The 14,885-nt window shown below is 64.0% G+C and overlaps 1 protein-coding gene across 2 annotated transcripts in view; it reads left to right on the top strand.

The window, feature by feature from the left end:
• SHANK2 (SH3 and multiple ankyrin repeat domains 2) overlaps positions 1–14,885 on the top strand; it is a 253,985-nt gene that overhangs the window by 81,634 nt on the left and 157,466 nt on the right. The window contains exons 1-2 of one of the 2 annotated variants that reach the window (XM_081154002.1): positions 8,683–8,939; positions 13,216–13,531. In XM_081154002.1, the coding sequence (XP_081010128.1) occupies positions 8,741–8,939; positions 13,216–13,531 (515 nt within the window). In that variant the 5' untranslated portion in view covers positions 8,683–8,740. Of the gene's footprint in view, positions 1–8,682; positions 8,940–13,215; positions 13,532–14,885 lie in introns of those variants that run through there. The other variant, XM_081154001.1, reaches the window with a different exon arrangement.

Raw genomic sequence — 14,885 nt, 5'->3', positions numbered from 1 at the left:
TCTTCTGCCCCATGCCTTCCGGAACATTCCAGTTATGGGGAAGGGGTGTTCATGGTGGGGAGAGTTATAGAAATAGATGTTTTATGTAGTAAGGCAAACACAGTGAATGACGCAATGAGTAACCCCAGGGGGAAGTGGGAGAACGCTGTCCTTAACTTATTCATTTATTGACTGGAGGTAGGAAACGAGGGATCTCGTGAGGGGCTGGACTCAGTTCTGTCGATGAACAAGACAGACTCAAACCCTGAAATCATGTTACTGGGGGGAAAGACAATGTAAGCAAACTCATAAATTGTGTGACATCAATTTTCGATAAATGCAATGAAGGAAAAATAACAAGGGGATAAGCTGGAGCATAGGGTGGCCTATTTAGAAAGGATGTCCCAGGAGCACCTCTTTGATGAGGTGGCCTTCACAGTGAGTGCCGAAGGGTTGGAGTTAGAAGGAAGCCAGGTGGGGACACAGCAGGGGCCAAGCCCAGATGGGTGCTCAGGGAACTGAGGGGAGCTGGCAGGGGCCCGGGTGGATGGGGGGCCATGGGAGGGGCGATGGCATGAGGTCTCCTGCAGGCCTATTAGGGGTGAGTGGCCCGATCTGCCGTGTGTGGTGTCCTGTCTGCTCAGGTGGTGACAATAAGATACCAGAGACTGGGCAGCTTAACCAACAGACGGGCGTTTCTCACAGCTCTGGAGACTGGCGATCAGAGTGCCACCAGTGTGATTCTTAGTGAGTGTCATCTTGGGTTTTGTGATTTTTAAAAAAAATATATCTTTATTGATTTCAGAGAGAGGAAGGGAGAGGGAGAGAGAGAGAGAGATAGAAACATCCATGATGAGAGAGTCATTGATCAAGCCCGCAACCCGGGCATGTGCCCTGACCGGGAATCGAACCCCGATCGCCTGGATCCTAGGTCGACGCTCAACCGCTGAGCCACGCCCGGCCAGGCAGTGTCGTCTTCTTGATTGCAGACAGATGCCTTCTCTCTGTGTCCTCACGTGGCAGAGAGACAGAGACCAGCTCTCCACGGCTCTTCTTATAAGGGCACTAATCCCATCGTGAGGGCCTCACCCTCGTGACCTAATCACCCCAAAGGCACCACCTCCTAATACCATCCCATTGGGGTTAAGGCTTCAACATATGAATTTGGGGGGGACACAGACATTCAGTCCATGGCACGTGGTCACTCTGGTTACCCTCTGACCGTCTCTGGCTACCTTTAAACAAATCACTCCGCAAGAAGCTGCTGTGTGTGGTTAGCTTTTCAGAGTGTCCTGGGATATGTGGGTGTTCTGTGGCTGCCGTGGTTCTCTGTGTGTGATCCTGGCATCTGCAGGCGAGTCTCAGATGTCCAGGTAGTGTCCAGACTAGGATCCCATGAGAACAGAGCAAGGTGGGGGGTGGGGTGTAGGCAGGGTTCTCACTCCAGTGGCTCACGGGGAACCCGCAAGGACAGTAGAAGTGCCCGGACCTCGGTCTGCCACCACAGGTCGCTCCCACTGGGTCCTCTGAGGGAACTGCCTTCCACTCTGCCGCCCAGAGCTCCTCGGGCCTTCACGTGTGTGGACAGTGTAGTCCACGGGTCTAACTCCCTTCTGGTGGATGCATTACTGTCCCCTTTCAAATATGCAAACTTGGGTTCAGAGAGGCAAGGCAGTGAGGGGCAGACGTGGCAGGATCCTGACCCCCAAACCCTGGCTTTGCTTCTCTGCACTGCTGTGGCCGCGGTGAGCTGGGCTGAGAATTGGAGCCTCCTGATGGCCCTAGAGCCGGTGGCCCGTCCCCTGACTCCCCTGAGGACTGAGAGCCGTGTCTCGTGGAACCACGAGGGGCGTGCAGCCATGGTGTCGGGGGCCGGCTTGCGCCATCCAGGGCTCGCCTACAGGGCTACTGGCACACAGGCGCCCACTCTATGGTGGGAAACCAAGCAGAGCTCCTACCTGAATTTGGATGGTCCCTCCTCCACCTTGCTGGGGCCCCCTGTATAGGAGGGAAGTTGACAGGCAGCCCCCAGCTATGAGCTCAAGGCCACCTGAAAACCCGGGGGGTCAGGAAGAGGTGTAGGGGCCCACTCAGCCTCCAGTAAGACCTGAGAGCGGGCCCAGTGTTCTCTGGGTCAGACAGCTGCCTCCCAGGTCTCCCGAGCCTCTGGGACCCTCTCTGAGAGGGTCTCACAGACCAGGGGTCGGGGAGCTGCTCCCAAGGACTCAGAGGCGTGCCTGGAGCCCCAGTGCAGGGGTGCTGACCGGGTCCTGAAACTGTGGCCCACTGCACGTGAGGGCAGGGCATGTGACGCTGAGCCAAGGAAGAGGTGTCCCGTCCTGGCCTGTGGGCAGAGTGGGAATCTGTCGAGCAGTCAGGGCTGGGTGGGCACTCTGAGCCTCAGTGTCCCCTGCGGGAGGTCCAGGTGGCCTCCGTCTCTTGGCTCTCAGAAGGACCACTGCAGGGGTGGCTCATGCTGTCCTTAAGCCACAGCACTGCCACACACAGGCCATGCCTCCTGGTCAAACAGTTTGCCGGGCACTCAGGGTCCCCGGAGGCCCCTGGGCTAAGGCTGAAGCTGGTCGAGGGGGAGGGGAGGGCAGGGCAGGGCTTGGAGTCTGGGTCCTTCCAGAACGCTCCCTGAGGCTCTCATCCGATTTGTGATAAGCCCCAGTTCCACCCTCCAAAGCCGCTCTCCCTGCCCCCACTCTGACCTTGGCCTTGGAGCTAAAGCCCAACCAGGGCGTCAGGAACCTGGTGACTAGCACCCGAGGGAGCTCCTGACCCGACCCGACCGCCAGCAGCACTCCACCGGCCGCCCACCCTGCCCTGCCAGGTCCGCGGCTCCCACCTCCGGGTCCCCGCCCCGATCCTCCACCCGCCCCAGTGGCTCCTCCACGGGCCCCAGCGGATCCTCTGGGAGCACAGCTGCCCCGCGTGGCCCGCCGCCGGGACGCGGCACGCGCCCCCGACACCCACAGCTTTGCGGATAACCCCGCATCGCTGCCGAGACGCCTTTTTATATCGCGTGTTATTTATAAAACCGTGATTCATCTAACAATTACCGTGAGATGGAGAGATGGTGCCTGCTAATACATCGCAGTTACCCGCAGCCGGGCGGGTGCGGGCAGGAGGACCCCGGGGGGGGCGCACGTGCCCGCCGCTGCCCCCTGCCCCGGGCTGGCCGGGCTGGGACAGGCCCGCCCTCGCTCGCTCGCTCTGCCCCGGGCGTTTAGTTTTCAGTTCTGTAGGATGACAGGCGGGGGGTGGCTGGTGGGCCACGGAGGCCCTCCGGAGTTTTGCTTCCCCACGGGCCTCCTGTTGGACAAGCTAGAGCCACCCCCTGAACTTGTGCTAAGAAAGAAATAGTCTCAGGCCCTCCCCTGCTTGTCCAGCAGCCCCCCCCCCCCCAGGAGGAGGTGGGGCCTGAGTTAATCCCCAGGCTTCTTGCAAAAAGAAGGAAACACCCACCATCTGGGATGTCAGGGTCCCTGAGACACTCCTGCCCGAGCCCCAGCCTCGCCGGCTCCGTCAGCCGGGGTCTCGGTGGCAGCGAGGGTCCACTCCGTCCGGTCGACGCAGGAAAGGAGGTCCTGAGGGATTTGGGTGGTTTGCTGTGCCCCGGGGAAGGGCCCGGAGAGCCGGGCCTGGGAACTGCGTGGCCAGCCCGGTGTCCTGCCACACGCGGCTGCTCCTTGCAGCTGGCACTGCCCTGCCTTGAGGTGCCAGGGCCGGCAGGGCAGCTTGGCCTCTGGGGGGCAGGCAGGTCCCTGGGTGGAAGTGGGGGGAGGTGGCAGTAATAGGGCAGAGAAGTGGGGTGGCCTCAGGCACCGGGCGACTCCAGGACAGGGAGACCAGCCTGCCGTACCTGCAATAGCACCTTGACCACTCGGAGCAATAGAAACGGGGGCTCACGGCCTCTCTTCACTGGTTCATTCATTCATTCGTTCGTTCGTTCACGCCAGAGCCGTAGGGAGCGCCCCCAGTTTGCAGGATGATGCGGGGGAGAGGCTGCTGGGCATCGAACCTGCCTGCAAGGAGCTAGAAGTCTCCTGGAGCCAGGAAATGCCCCAAGGCCAGAGCGCGGCCGCGGGAGCCCTGAGATGGGGCCTCTCGCAGGACTGGATCAGTCAGGGAGACTTCCTGGAGGAGGCGACACGGGAGAAGATAATGTGAATGCATTCTGAGGGGCCTGGGAGGGCTGATTGCAGACATGGGTCAGGGTGGGGCGGGGAGAGCGCCTTGCTGCCGCTCACAGGTATTTTTAAATTAAGTGTATGTATTTAGTGATCGCTAACAGCTCTTAAGTAAAGTCCACACAGTGTTACAAGTATCGAGGGACTCGATGCTCACGACCCTCCTACGAGGCGGCACCATCCCATCCCCAAATGAGGAAACGGAGACACAGAGAGATGTCGTGATTCCTCGGGGAGGGAGCCACCGAGCTGGGACCTGGCGGGGCTGGGACCCCACCCAGAAGTTCAGCACCTCACCCCTCTGTGCTTCAAACAGGAGCTCAGGTGACCCCACAACCGGCGCTGGGGGTGAGCTGGGGAAATCCCACCTTCCAGATGGGGAAACTGAGGGCTGGGGAGCCTGACCAGCCCCCAGCCACCCAGGAAGTAAGACCCAGAGCCCGCCCCCGATTCCGCTGGGCTCCCGCGTCCAGCAAGGGGAGGAGGGTTCACCGTCGAGTGTCCCCTGATGTTCCCGAGACCCGCAGCGTGCCCACCTCTCCCCAGGCGGCTGCGTGGCACCTGGTGCTTCCTCCCTGCGAGAACTTCAGCGCCTGGAAGCGTCCTGATGCGCAAGGAGCCTTTTTTTGTAGGAGAGATGAAATTATTTTCAGCCTGTTGTCAGGCAGTTGTCAGAGATGCGGCAAACAAAGGGCTGAGAGAGGGAGGGTTTGGGAGGGAAGATCGGGGTTCGAGCGGCTTCCACGGGGCGCTGATGTGAAGCCGCGCAGGTCCCGTGGGCTGGGAGGCCGACCGGCTCATACATGTTTAATTTTTATTATTTATTTATGTTTTTATTATTCATTATTTCTTTTTTTAAATCCTTACCAGAGGATATTGTTAACCCTGCTTTTCAGAGAGAGTGGAAGGGGGAGAGAGAGAGAGACGTTGATGTGAGAGAGACATCGACCGCTTGCCCCCCGCACGCGCCCCGCCGTTCAGCCCAGGGCCGACGCTCTAACCACTGAGCCACACCAGCCAGGGCGATAATTCAGTATTTCTTACCAAGGGGCTGGCGCTGGGCTTGGGCATGGGGGTCGCGGTGGCGGCTAAAGGGCCGGGCTAGGAGGCTGACCGTGTGGGGTTGATTTGGGGTGACCCCCTTCCTCCCTGGGCAAGTAGCTCATTTGGGGGCCTCCATCTCATGTTTCCTCCTGCTTCTTGGCCTTTCAAACAGCCCCCAACTCAAAAGACGCTCGCGTGTCCTTTGGGATGGGCGGTGGGAGACGTAGGTGAGAGAGCAGGTGGATGGGTTCCCCGCGCGGCGTCCGATTCCCGCTCCCCGCCACCCGCCTCACCCCGCCCAGCTCGGGCCCAGGTCCTCCCCCCACCTCTCCTCTGGAATGAAACCCATTCGAGACGGGACCGGCCACCTCCAACCTCCCGGAAGGGCCCCGCGGGAACAGAGGGCCTCCGAGCTGACGGAAGGAAGGCTCAGCCGTCTCTGGGCACCTGGGCCTCGGGCGTCTCCAAACACACGGCCGTGGGCCCATCACGTCCACACGGACCTGCCGCAGGCCTCGGGGGCTCAGCGGGGACTCCACGGGAATGTCCCGGCCGCCTGAGACCCGTCCTGGGTGAACCACTCAGAGAACAAGACGTCCGGGGGCCTGAGGGAGACAGGGGTGTAAGTTTCGTCTTTCCTCTTTGTCTTAATTTTCACTGTGGGCCTCCAGCTCTGTTGCTCCAATCTTCTCGTCTTGAATATGGACACGGTGTTAGGTACTTCCCGGGGCTCAGCAGGAAGCTGGGGTAGGGGAGGGACCAAGAGCAGGTCCCCCTCCACCTGCCGCCCCACTTTCCAAAGGCACTCGGTCAAAGCTGGGACTCCGTGGTTTGAGCTTGACGGGCTCGGAGTGAAGTCTGGGCTTTTAATGCTGTGGCTTTTCCACTGGTGCAGGCGTGTTCTCTGTGTGAAGGGAAGGAGGCTGGTACCCGAGGGCCCAGAACCAGCATTCTTGGCCCCTGTCTAATAGCGAGAACCACTGCACACAGGTAGTGAGCTCCGTGTCGCTGGAAGTATTCAAGGAGAGAGAGCATGCCTGCCAGTGGCGAGGAAGCCTTCAATTGGCGAGGTGGGTGGGGCTGGGAATGGCCCGTCTCCCGTGGCAGGATTTCTGTGGGGCAGAGCCTGAGCACGTGTGTCCCCCAGAGCTGCTGCTCCTAATTTCTGGGAAGTTTTTACCCAGATTCCTGGAAGCCGGGTTGGAAAAGTTGTCTGCTTCCTGGGAGAGCTGAAGGTGCCTGGGACAGGACTCCTTCTGTGAGGGGTGTTTCCTGGTTTCCCCAGATCCTACTGTGCCCACAGGCCTCACTCCCCACCCTGTGCCGTCCGAGTGGGGGGCCAGGGACCTCTTCTGTCCTTCACTGCTGGTCTCCTGGGCTCACCCAGCGCCCGCCGTCCACAGATGCGGCGGGATGTGGGATGTGGGGTGGGGTGGGGTAGAGGGCCGAGCCTTCCCCCCATCCCGGCCTGGTTCTGGCTGTGGGGCCTCCTCTAGGAAAGACCCTCGCTTCCGACTCTGCTCCTTCCTGGGACACGCGCCGTTCGGGGGGCTCTGTTCTGTTCCCTCAGGTGGGGGGGGGAGAGGTGAGACTTTCACAGCGGCGCCCAGTGAAGGCGCCTCTTCCCGTGTCTTCCACCCAAGGCCAGCATCAGGGCTGCCCTTGACCCTGGGGCCCGCTGGCCTTTGGCGAGGTCCCCGCCCGGCTAAAGCACACACGCCAGCCCCCCCGCCCTCAGCAGAGGCCGCGGCCTGGAGCGGAGGCTGGCGGGGAAGTCGCGAGGAGCGCGGCTCCGGGATTTTGGGGGGGTGTCCACCGCCGACAGATGGAGGCAGGGCTGAGCATCGCCGCGCCTCCCACTCCCCCGGAGGGTTCCCTGAGCTTTGGCACATTCTTGGGGCTCACGGGGCAGGGCCCCAGCCTCGGGAGAGGAGCTCCCTGGGCTCGCCACAGCTGTGATGTCATCCCAGCCAGGCGGGTGGCCGGGCCTGTGGCCAGCACAGGCCGATGAGACCCCACCTGAGACCCCGCCGGGGTCACGGCTTCCATCCCCCCCAGTGGGCGCAGCCGAGTCCTGGCTGGTGACGCTCCCAGCACATGAGGGAGATGCTTCTGGAAGCTACACTGCCTTGTCCCTGCCGTGCAAGGTCGCTGACCTCTGCCAGCCCACCCGTCCCCAAGGAGCTGAATGGAGCCGGACAGGCCATGGGGCCTCTGGTGACGAACCCACGGGCGGCAGATGCGTTTTGCAGGGCGCGTCTCAGAACTGGCTGGGGCTCCATCCGGCCTGGGGCGCGGTGGGTGAGGGAGTCACCCGGGCAGAGTGCCGCCAGGCCGGCCGTGCCATTGGGGGCGCGTGGGACTTAGAGAGGTGGCGATGAACTGTGCCGCTAGCGCAGGCGCCTGCGGGATGCGTCCCGGGCGGGCTGTCCTGCCAGCCCGGGCCTCCCATCCCTGCCCAAGCCGCCATTCTTGCTGTCACAAGTGTGTCAACCATACGGACCTCAACTCACGTGTTCCGTTGCTGTTTTTGCCTCAATCTCTCTCCCTCTCTCTCTCTCTCTCTCTAATTTGGGAAGCAGTTCTCTTAGCAACGGAAAACCCGGGCACTTAACCGCAGCCCCAGGAGCACATGCGGCGGGTGGCAGGCGGGCAACAGAGCCCGGCCCTCTCGGGCCCCTTTAGGGTTCAGGAGGTGGCCCTGCCCCCTGCCGGGAGCACCCGGCGTCCGGCCCCTGTGTGTGTGTTTTACGGGGAGAGCTCTCCCCGGCCCCTCTGCCGTGTCCCCTGGACTGTGCCCGGTGCCGATGCCAAGGACCTGTTTAAAGTGACCCGGGACGCTCCCTTCGCCGCCGCCTCCTGGAATCGGGGCGAGCCGACCCGTCTAATTGTCTCGTCTCCCTTTAAACGGGGGGGGGGGGGACTCTGGTTTCTCCAGGCAGCTGCCACGGGGGGGGGGGGGGAGCCAGCAGGGGGACGGGTGCCCTGCCTGATTCCTTCTAACGGAAATCTGGGTCACGGGCAGAGATGCCGGGATGCCGGCTGCCGGCGAGGGATGCCCGGGGAGCGCGGGCTCCCGCTCCCGCGTGAGCGAGGCTCTCGGCACAGGGACGTTGTAGCCGCCCGACTCCCTCGCTGCCTCCGCCCGCCGGCAAATAAGCAGCGTTAAAGGAAACTTGGCTTTTTCTTTAAAAATAAAATCAGGAAAGCGCAGCGCGTTATATTTAGACCCAGGCACGTTGGAGCAGAAGTGGCCCGCGCGGAGCGCCAGCCCGGCTTTCCTGGGATCTTCGGGCGCAGGCTGGCAGATGCCTCCCCCGTTTCCCGGCCACCGGCCCCAGGATGCCCGGCTCCCGCGCCCCCCGCCCCCCGCGAGGCTCCCGAAAGCGGAGTAGCCCCTCGCACACGACGGGCGCGGGGAGAGGCGGCGGGGCTTGAGCGCGGCCCCAGCCTGCGCGCATCGCTCCCAGCTGACAGGCGGACTATGGGGTGGGCTTTGTCGCCATCGCGCCGGGGCTGGCATGCCCAGCGATGCTCGGAGGCGCGCCGTGCCCGGATGCCCGCCGCCGCGCCCCGGGTCCACGCCGCTCCGGCGCCGAGGGGCCGGGCTGCAGCGCTCGCCGGTCCCCAGGCCGAGGAGGTTATATAATGAGCGGCGGCCGGCCGCCCCAGCCAGCGGGAAAATGAAGTCTTTGTTAACCGCCTTCACCAAGAAGGAAGGTAAGGAAGGGCTGGAGCGCCGCGCGGGGCTCAGCCCCCGCCCGCCCGCCGCTCTCCCGGCGCGGGGGCCTCGGGCTCCGCCGGAAACTGCTGCTGCTTCCTCTCGGGGCTGCGGGGGACTGACCGCCCCCTGGGGCGCAGGGGCTTTGTCCCGGCTGCCTGGCATTGTAACCCCCAAGGCGCCGCCCGATTTCATTCCCGCCCCTCAGTCTCGGGCCCCTGGCGGACGGGCGTTCCGGAGCCCGCGTCCGCCGGGACCGCGCCGCGCGCCTTAGGAACTAAGTCCCGGGAAATAAGGGAAGTTTCGGCTTCGGTCTCTCCCCTGCCCGGGGGCTGCCGGGGCAGGAGGGGCGGTCAGGACGCGGCCGCCGGCGGGCGGCGTCCAAGCCGCGACCCAGCGCCCCCCGGCTGCCCCTGGGCCGCAAGGACGGGGGTGGGTGGGAAATGCCTCGTGGGGGACTCGGAAAGCGTAATTTTTATTGTCGAAAAAATGTCTAAACGGGCGCATGGAGGAAACCCACCCACTTCGAGTTTGCCGATTGCCGGAGAGGAGGAAGCGGTTGGGTGGAATATTAATCGCTCCCAGACGGGAAACCAGTTATTTTTAACTCTTTTCACACACACACACACACACAAAATCCTGGGAGGCCCCAGCGAGTGTGTCAGACAGAGGGCTTTCGGTTTCGTGCACGTTTAGGAAGACGCTACTTCGGGGGCATGGGGAAGGCGCCTCCCCCCCCAGCCGTGAAATAGGCATCAGGAGAAAATCTCCAATTATCCTGCACAGGAAGCTAATTTAATGGGAATCTGGCGATGCAGCGAGATGATCGTCATTAGGACGCTCGGGCGAATGTCACCTGTGTGATTCCGCAGCTCGCCGGTGCCCCGGGCAGAGCCCATCTGAATGGTCTCCGCCGCTTCCCCCCAGCCTCCCCCGGGGGGCCGCCCCACGCGGGCTCCCGGCCCCCGGCTCCCGGCCCCACTGGGAGGCCCTGGGCCGCCTGCGTCTCCGGAGTTGACAGAAAAGCAGCCCCTGCCCGAGCCCTGCCCCTGCCCTTACGTGACTAACCCAGATCCACTTTCCGGGGCGCCCGTTGTAACCCGCGGGCGTGGAGGTTTTCCTGGGGGAGCGTGGCGTCAGGTCTTCCTGTGCCTGTCCCGCTTTCTCAAAGACGTTTCTTCCCTTCCGAGTTCATCTGAGCCGTGAGCGGGACGCCCCCAAACCCCACCACTTTCTGGGAAGGGCGTTAAAACCTTTCCCAGTTACGTGGGTCAGAAGACACACCCGACTGTCTCGCCCGGGAGACCGGGTGGCTGGGCGTCGCGGATGCGCGCGTTTCCCGGTCCAGGAGCGTCCCCTGGAGCTGGGCGTCCCCTCCTCGGCGTTAGCGTGAGCCCTGGCCTCTCCTGGGTTGGGGGACGGTGAGGATGATTTGGAAGCTGGGGGTTCTGTGGCCACTTCCTCCCGGATGCGCCTGCCCGAGATGTCCCCTCTCTCGCTGTGACACAGCCTGCAGCCAGCAGTCCCTCAGTGCAGACGCCCACTAAGGTCACGAATCATCAGGCCTTGGCGGGGTCCTTCGGTCCCCAGCCCTGTGCCAGGCAGGTCCCGGTCACCCCAAAGCACCCACCAGGTGCATTTCCCACCCAAGGAGCTCCCAGTCGTTCCGAAGTCTTTCTGGCCTGTCTGCTCTGAGAGGGTGACACCCACGGGGCTCCCCCCTGTAACCGGCCGAACACAAACTCGGGGACTTTTCCCCAAGATGAGGTTTTCCTAGCAGGCGGGGGAGGCCTTGGCTGGCTCCCCAGGCTGAGCCCCTGCAGAGGGCAGCCTCAGGCCCTGGGGATGCCCCGTGGAGGCCCCGGCAGCCTTTCCAGGCCCGTCCCCGCAGGCCAGCTGGTGTCTCAGCTCTCGTGCGCCCAGGAGCTGAGAGGACGGGGTCCCAGCCGGAGGGCCCGCCCGCTGGGCAGCTGTGTGTCCAGCTCCGGCAGGGAGGCTTCTCCGAGGAAGCGGCTGGGTGAGAGGGGCTGCTGTCTCATTGGGAACGTTACCTCCCCGCGTGTCGTTTCCAAATCTCACCGGCTGCGCCGAACCAGACCGGGAGCTCCTGTGTAGACGGCGTGTACACGGCCGTCTTTTCCCCGTGTCCCCACGGTCATCCAGGCGGCCTCCTGCCCGTCCTGTGCGGCTCCATCTCTGCTTCCCCAGGACCGCCCTGCACTGGGCGAGGCCTGTGCTGGGCACACCTGTGTCCCCCGTGAGCTCTGCCGGCACCACCTCTGTCCCATGAGCTCTGCCAGCACCACCTGTGTCCACTATGAGCTCTGCCGGCACCACCTCTGTCCCCTGTGAGCTCTGCCAGCACCACCTCTGTCCCCTGTGAGCTCTGCCGGCACCACCTCTGTCCCCTGTGAGCTCTGCCGGCACCACCTCTGTCCCCTGTGAGCTCTGCCGACACCACCTCTGTCCCCTGTGAGCTCTGCCGACACTACTTGTATCCCCCGTGAGCTCTGTTGGCACCACCTGTGTCCACTATGAGCTCTTCTGGCACCACTTCTGTCCCCTGTGAGCTCTGCCATCACCACCTGTGTCCCCTGTGAGCTCTGCCATCACTACCTGTGTCCCCTGTGAGCTCTGCCGGCATCACCTGTGTCCACTGTGAGCTCTGCCTGCACCACTTGTATCCCCCGTGAGCTCTGCCAGCACCACCTGTGTCCACTATGAGCTCTGCCGGCATCACCTGTGTCCCCCGTGAGCTCTGCCGGCATCACCTCTGTCCCCTGTGAGCTCTGCCAGCACCACCTGTGTCCCCCATGAGCTCTGCCAGCACCACCTGTGTCCACTATGAGCTCTGCCCGCACCACTTGTATCCCCCGTGAGCTCTGCCAGCACCACCTGTGTCCCCCATGAGCTCTGCCGGCATCACCTCTGTCCCATGAGCTCTGGCATCCTTGCAGCGGGCAGGGCTGGCAGTAGGGCCGATGTCCCCCGCAGGCTCTGTGAAGGGTGCCTCTGTCCTTCGTTTCCGTGGAGTGCTCTCCGCAGCCTTGGACTTGGGCCGCCGGGCAGGCGGTTGTCCAGGACTCTGTCCTAAGCTCCCCGGGCTGTCCTCCCACGAGATGCCCAGATTCCCATGTCTCACCTGTGGGAGGACAGCCCTGGCCTCAGCGTGCAGGTCGCGTGGCGGAAAGCTGCCCGGGTATTGAGCGCGAGGGAAGCCCGTGTCCTTGGCAGCCAGGGTCGCTGGCATCTTACTTGCCCCCCGGCCTGGACGGCTACTCACCTTAGATCCCTTCTCTTGGAAAGGACACTTTCTGTTTCCCCTCCTGCCCTGGGAGCAACCCGGTGGCTGCAGGGCCGGCCCTTGCCGCCCCGGGGGCCGTGTCCCTGTTCTGAGTCCCTGGGCAGCCAGGGCCTGGCCTCTAGTCTGGAACTTAGTAAGAAGTGGGTGAGGCCAGCCCGGCCTCCCGCTCACGCTGCTGGGCCCCGGTGTGATGGGGAAGGAGCCTGCTTGGGGTGGAAGCCGACTGATTCCACCCAGGGGACGTCAGGGCTGTGTCAGTGTCCTGGGGCCACTGTATTAAAGTCCCAGAGATGATCAGCTTAGGTCACAGACACTTACTGTCCCCGTCTTGGAGGCTGGAGTCCGAGATCCAGGCGTGGGCAGGGCCGGCTCCTCCTGAGGCCTCTCTCCCGGGCGTGTAGACGGCCGTCTTCTCCCCGTGTCCCCACATGGTCACCCCTCTGCGTGTCTGTCCCAATCTCCTCTTATGGGGACACCAGTCACATTGGATTGGGCCACCCTGGTGACCTCATTTCACCCGAATCCCCTCCGTAAGGAGCCCACCTCCACATACAGTCACGTTCTGAGCGATCGGGGGCTTCAGCACGTGAGTATCAGGGGGATGCCGCCAGCCCGCCCCCGGGCCAGGCTCAGGCCTGCGAGGAGGGGCCCCGGCTGCCTCAGCACCCTGACCGCGTGGGGAGGCGGGTCCCGTCCTCACGCGTGTCTCCAGCCGCTCCCGAGAGGGCGCTGGCCGGATGGAAGTCAGACCCGCACCCCTTCCATCTTGAGCGTGAGCTTGACCCTCGTGACATGCAGACGTCCTCGGCCCCCCCCCCCGCCTGCGCTTCTGTGTCTGATGAGTTCTGTGCCCAGGGGTCCTGAGAGGCCTCAGCCCAGAACTCCCGCACCCGCTGCTTGGCCCGCTTGTGCCCGCGGACGCCAACCACGCCGCGCGCACTCACCCGCCTCTCCCGCTCTCTCCGACCCAGTGCCCTTCCGAGAGGCCCCGGCGTACTCCAACCGGAGGCGGCGGCCCCCCAGCACGCTGGCTGCCCCCCGGGTCCTGCTGCGCTCCAACAGCGATAACAACCTCGCCTCCAACGCGCCGGACTGGGCCGTCTGCGCGGCCGCCTCGCACCGCAGCCTCTCGCCCCAGCTGGTTCAGCAGGTGCCCGGCAAGGCCGATGGGGCCCTGAGGACCATCGGCAGCTACGTGCCCGGGCCCCGCAGCCGGTCCCCGTCGCTCAACAGGCTCGGCGGCGCCTGCGAAGATGGCAAGAGGCCCCCGCAGCCCTGGCACGTGGGGTAAGGAGCGGCCGGGCGGGGCAGGGACTGGCGTGGGGTCTGGCGTGGGGTCAGGGGAGCTCCGCGGGGACCGGCAAGGGGAGACCCTCGTGCACCACGGGGCTGGTTCTGGAACGTGGGACTTGCCTGGGGGTGAGCGCCGTGGGCATTTCAGCCCATCCCAGGGGTGAGAACACTTTAAAACCCGAGTTCTGCCCACTGCCCCGGCTCAGACTGTCTCGAGGGCAGGGAGGGCCCAGGGGCGTTTCCCGAGCACCGTGCCCAGGATGGATGGATGGCTGCCCCGGGCGAGTGGGAGGCCGGGCGCTCAGAGCTGGCTGAGGGGCTTGGGGCCTTGTTTGCTTTTCTGGGCAGGTGTCCTGGTCCTAACAGCGACGTGTGAACAGAGGCCGCTAAGGGTTCTTCAGGTGCCCCATTTGCAAAGGCGCTTGCCCAGATCAATGCCCACCTGGTGCAGATGAGAGAACAGGCCCAGCGGGCCCGGCAGGCACCGGAGACACAGAGCCCGGCGGCCACAGTGCCGGGCTCGGCTGGTCTTCCTGTGCCTGTCTCTGCAGCAGCCCAGGTGGCCGGAGTCCCATTCCTACCCCTTCTCTAGACCGGGACACAAGGCCAGTGCAGGTCAGGCTGAGCCGTGTCCCTGCGCCCAGGGGAGCTGCACCCGCACTCAGAGCCCCAACTCCCAGCTCGCTCTCCACCTCGTCACGCACGTGCCAGTGCGTCTCGGGCGAGGACGGAGCTCCTGGAGGAGGCTTGCTCATGGCCAGGCCTGGGGGCATGAACATCAGAGCAGCGACCCTTCCAGCCCTGTTAACCCCGCCGCACAATCTTGCGGGCCCAGGCCGTGCACTTAGGTCACCCGGCCCTTCCCTGTACTGTGCTTGTGCGGGGCCCTGCATCCCCCCGTTTCTCAGAGCGCAGGCCTGAGCCCGGGGTCACACAGCCAGCGTGTAGCCAGGGCAGGGCCCTGACCCAGGCCCCTGAGTGTGCGACTGGGGCTCGTAAGGGTGTCTCCCACCTGGAACCCTGGCCTCCCCCGCGGTGCCCGGGGAGGGCCTGTGGTTTCCCAGCTGGCACAGCGTTCGTGGTCTGCCACTCAGTGTCCAGTCACGCGACCCCCCACCCGCCTTCCACGTTTCCTCCCCGGCCTCTGAAGGCGCTGGGCCCTCCAACCCCATCTGTGGTGCCCCAGCTAAGGTCAGGGATGTGGAAGGGGGCTCGGGGGAGGCTGGGTGGAGGGCCCGGTGCTTCATGTGGTTGGCGACAGGGTGACTGCTGTGACCCTGAGCAGCAGGCCAGGGCTTCTGTTGCAGCTACAGAGGTCGTGGAGAGGATGTGCCCATGGGAGCCCGTC

Source organism: Miniopterus schreibersii (genome assembly GCF_964146895.1).
Source record: "Miniopterus schreibersii genome assembly, chromosome: 12".
NCBI lineage: Eukaryota > Metazoa > Chordata > Mammalia > Chiroptera > Miniopteridae > Miniopterus > Miniopterus schreibersii.
Note: the sequence above shows the minus strand (reverse complement) of the source record. Positions and strands in the feature narration are given on the sequence as shown.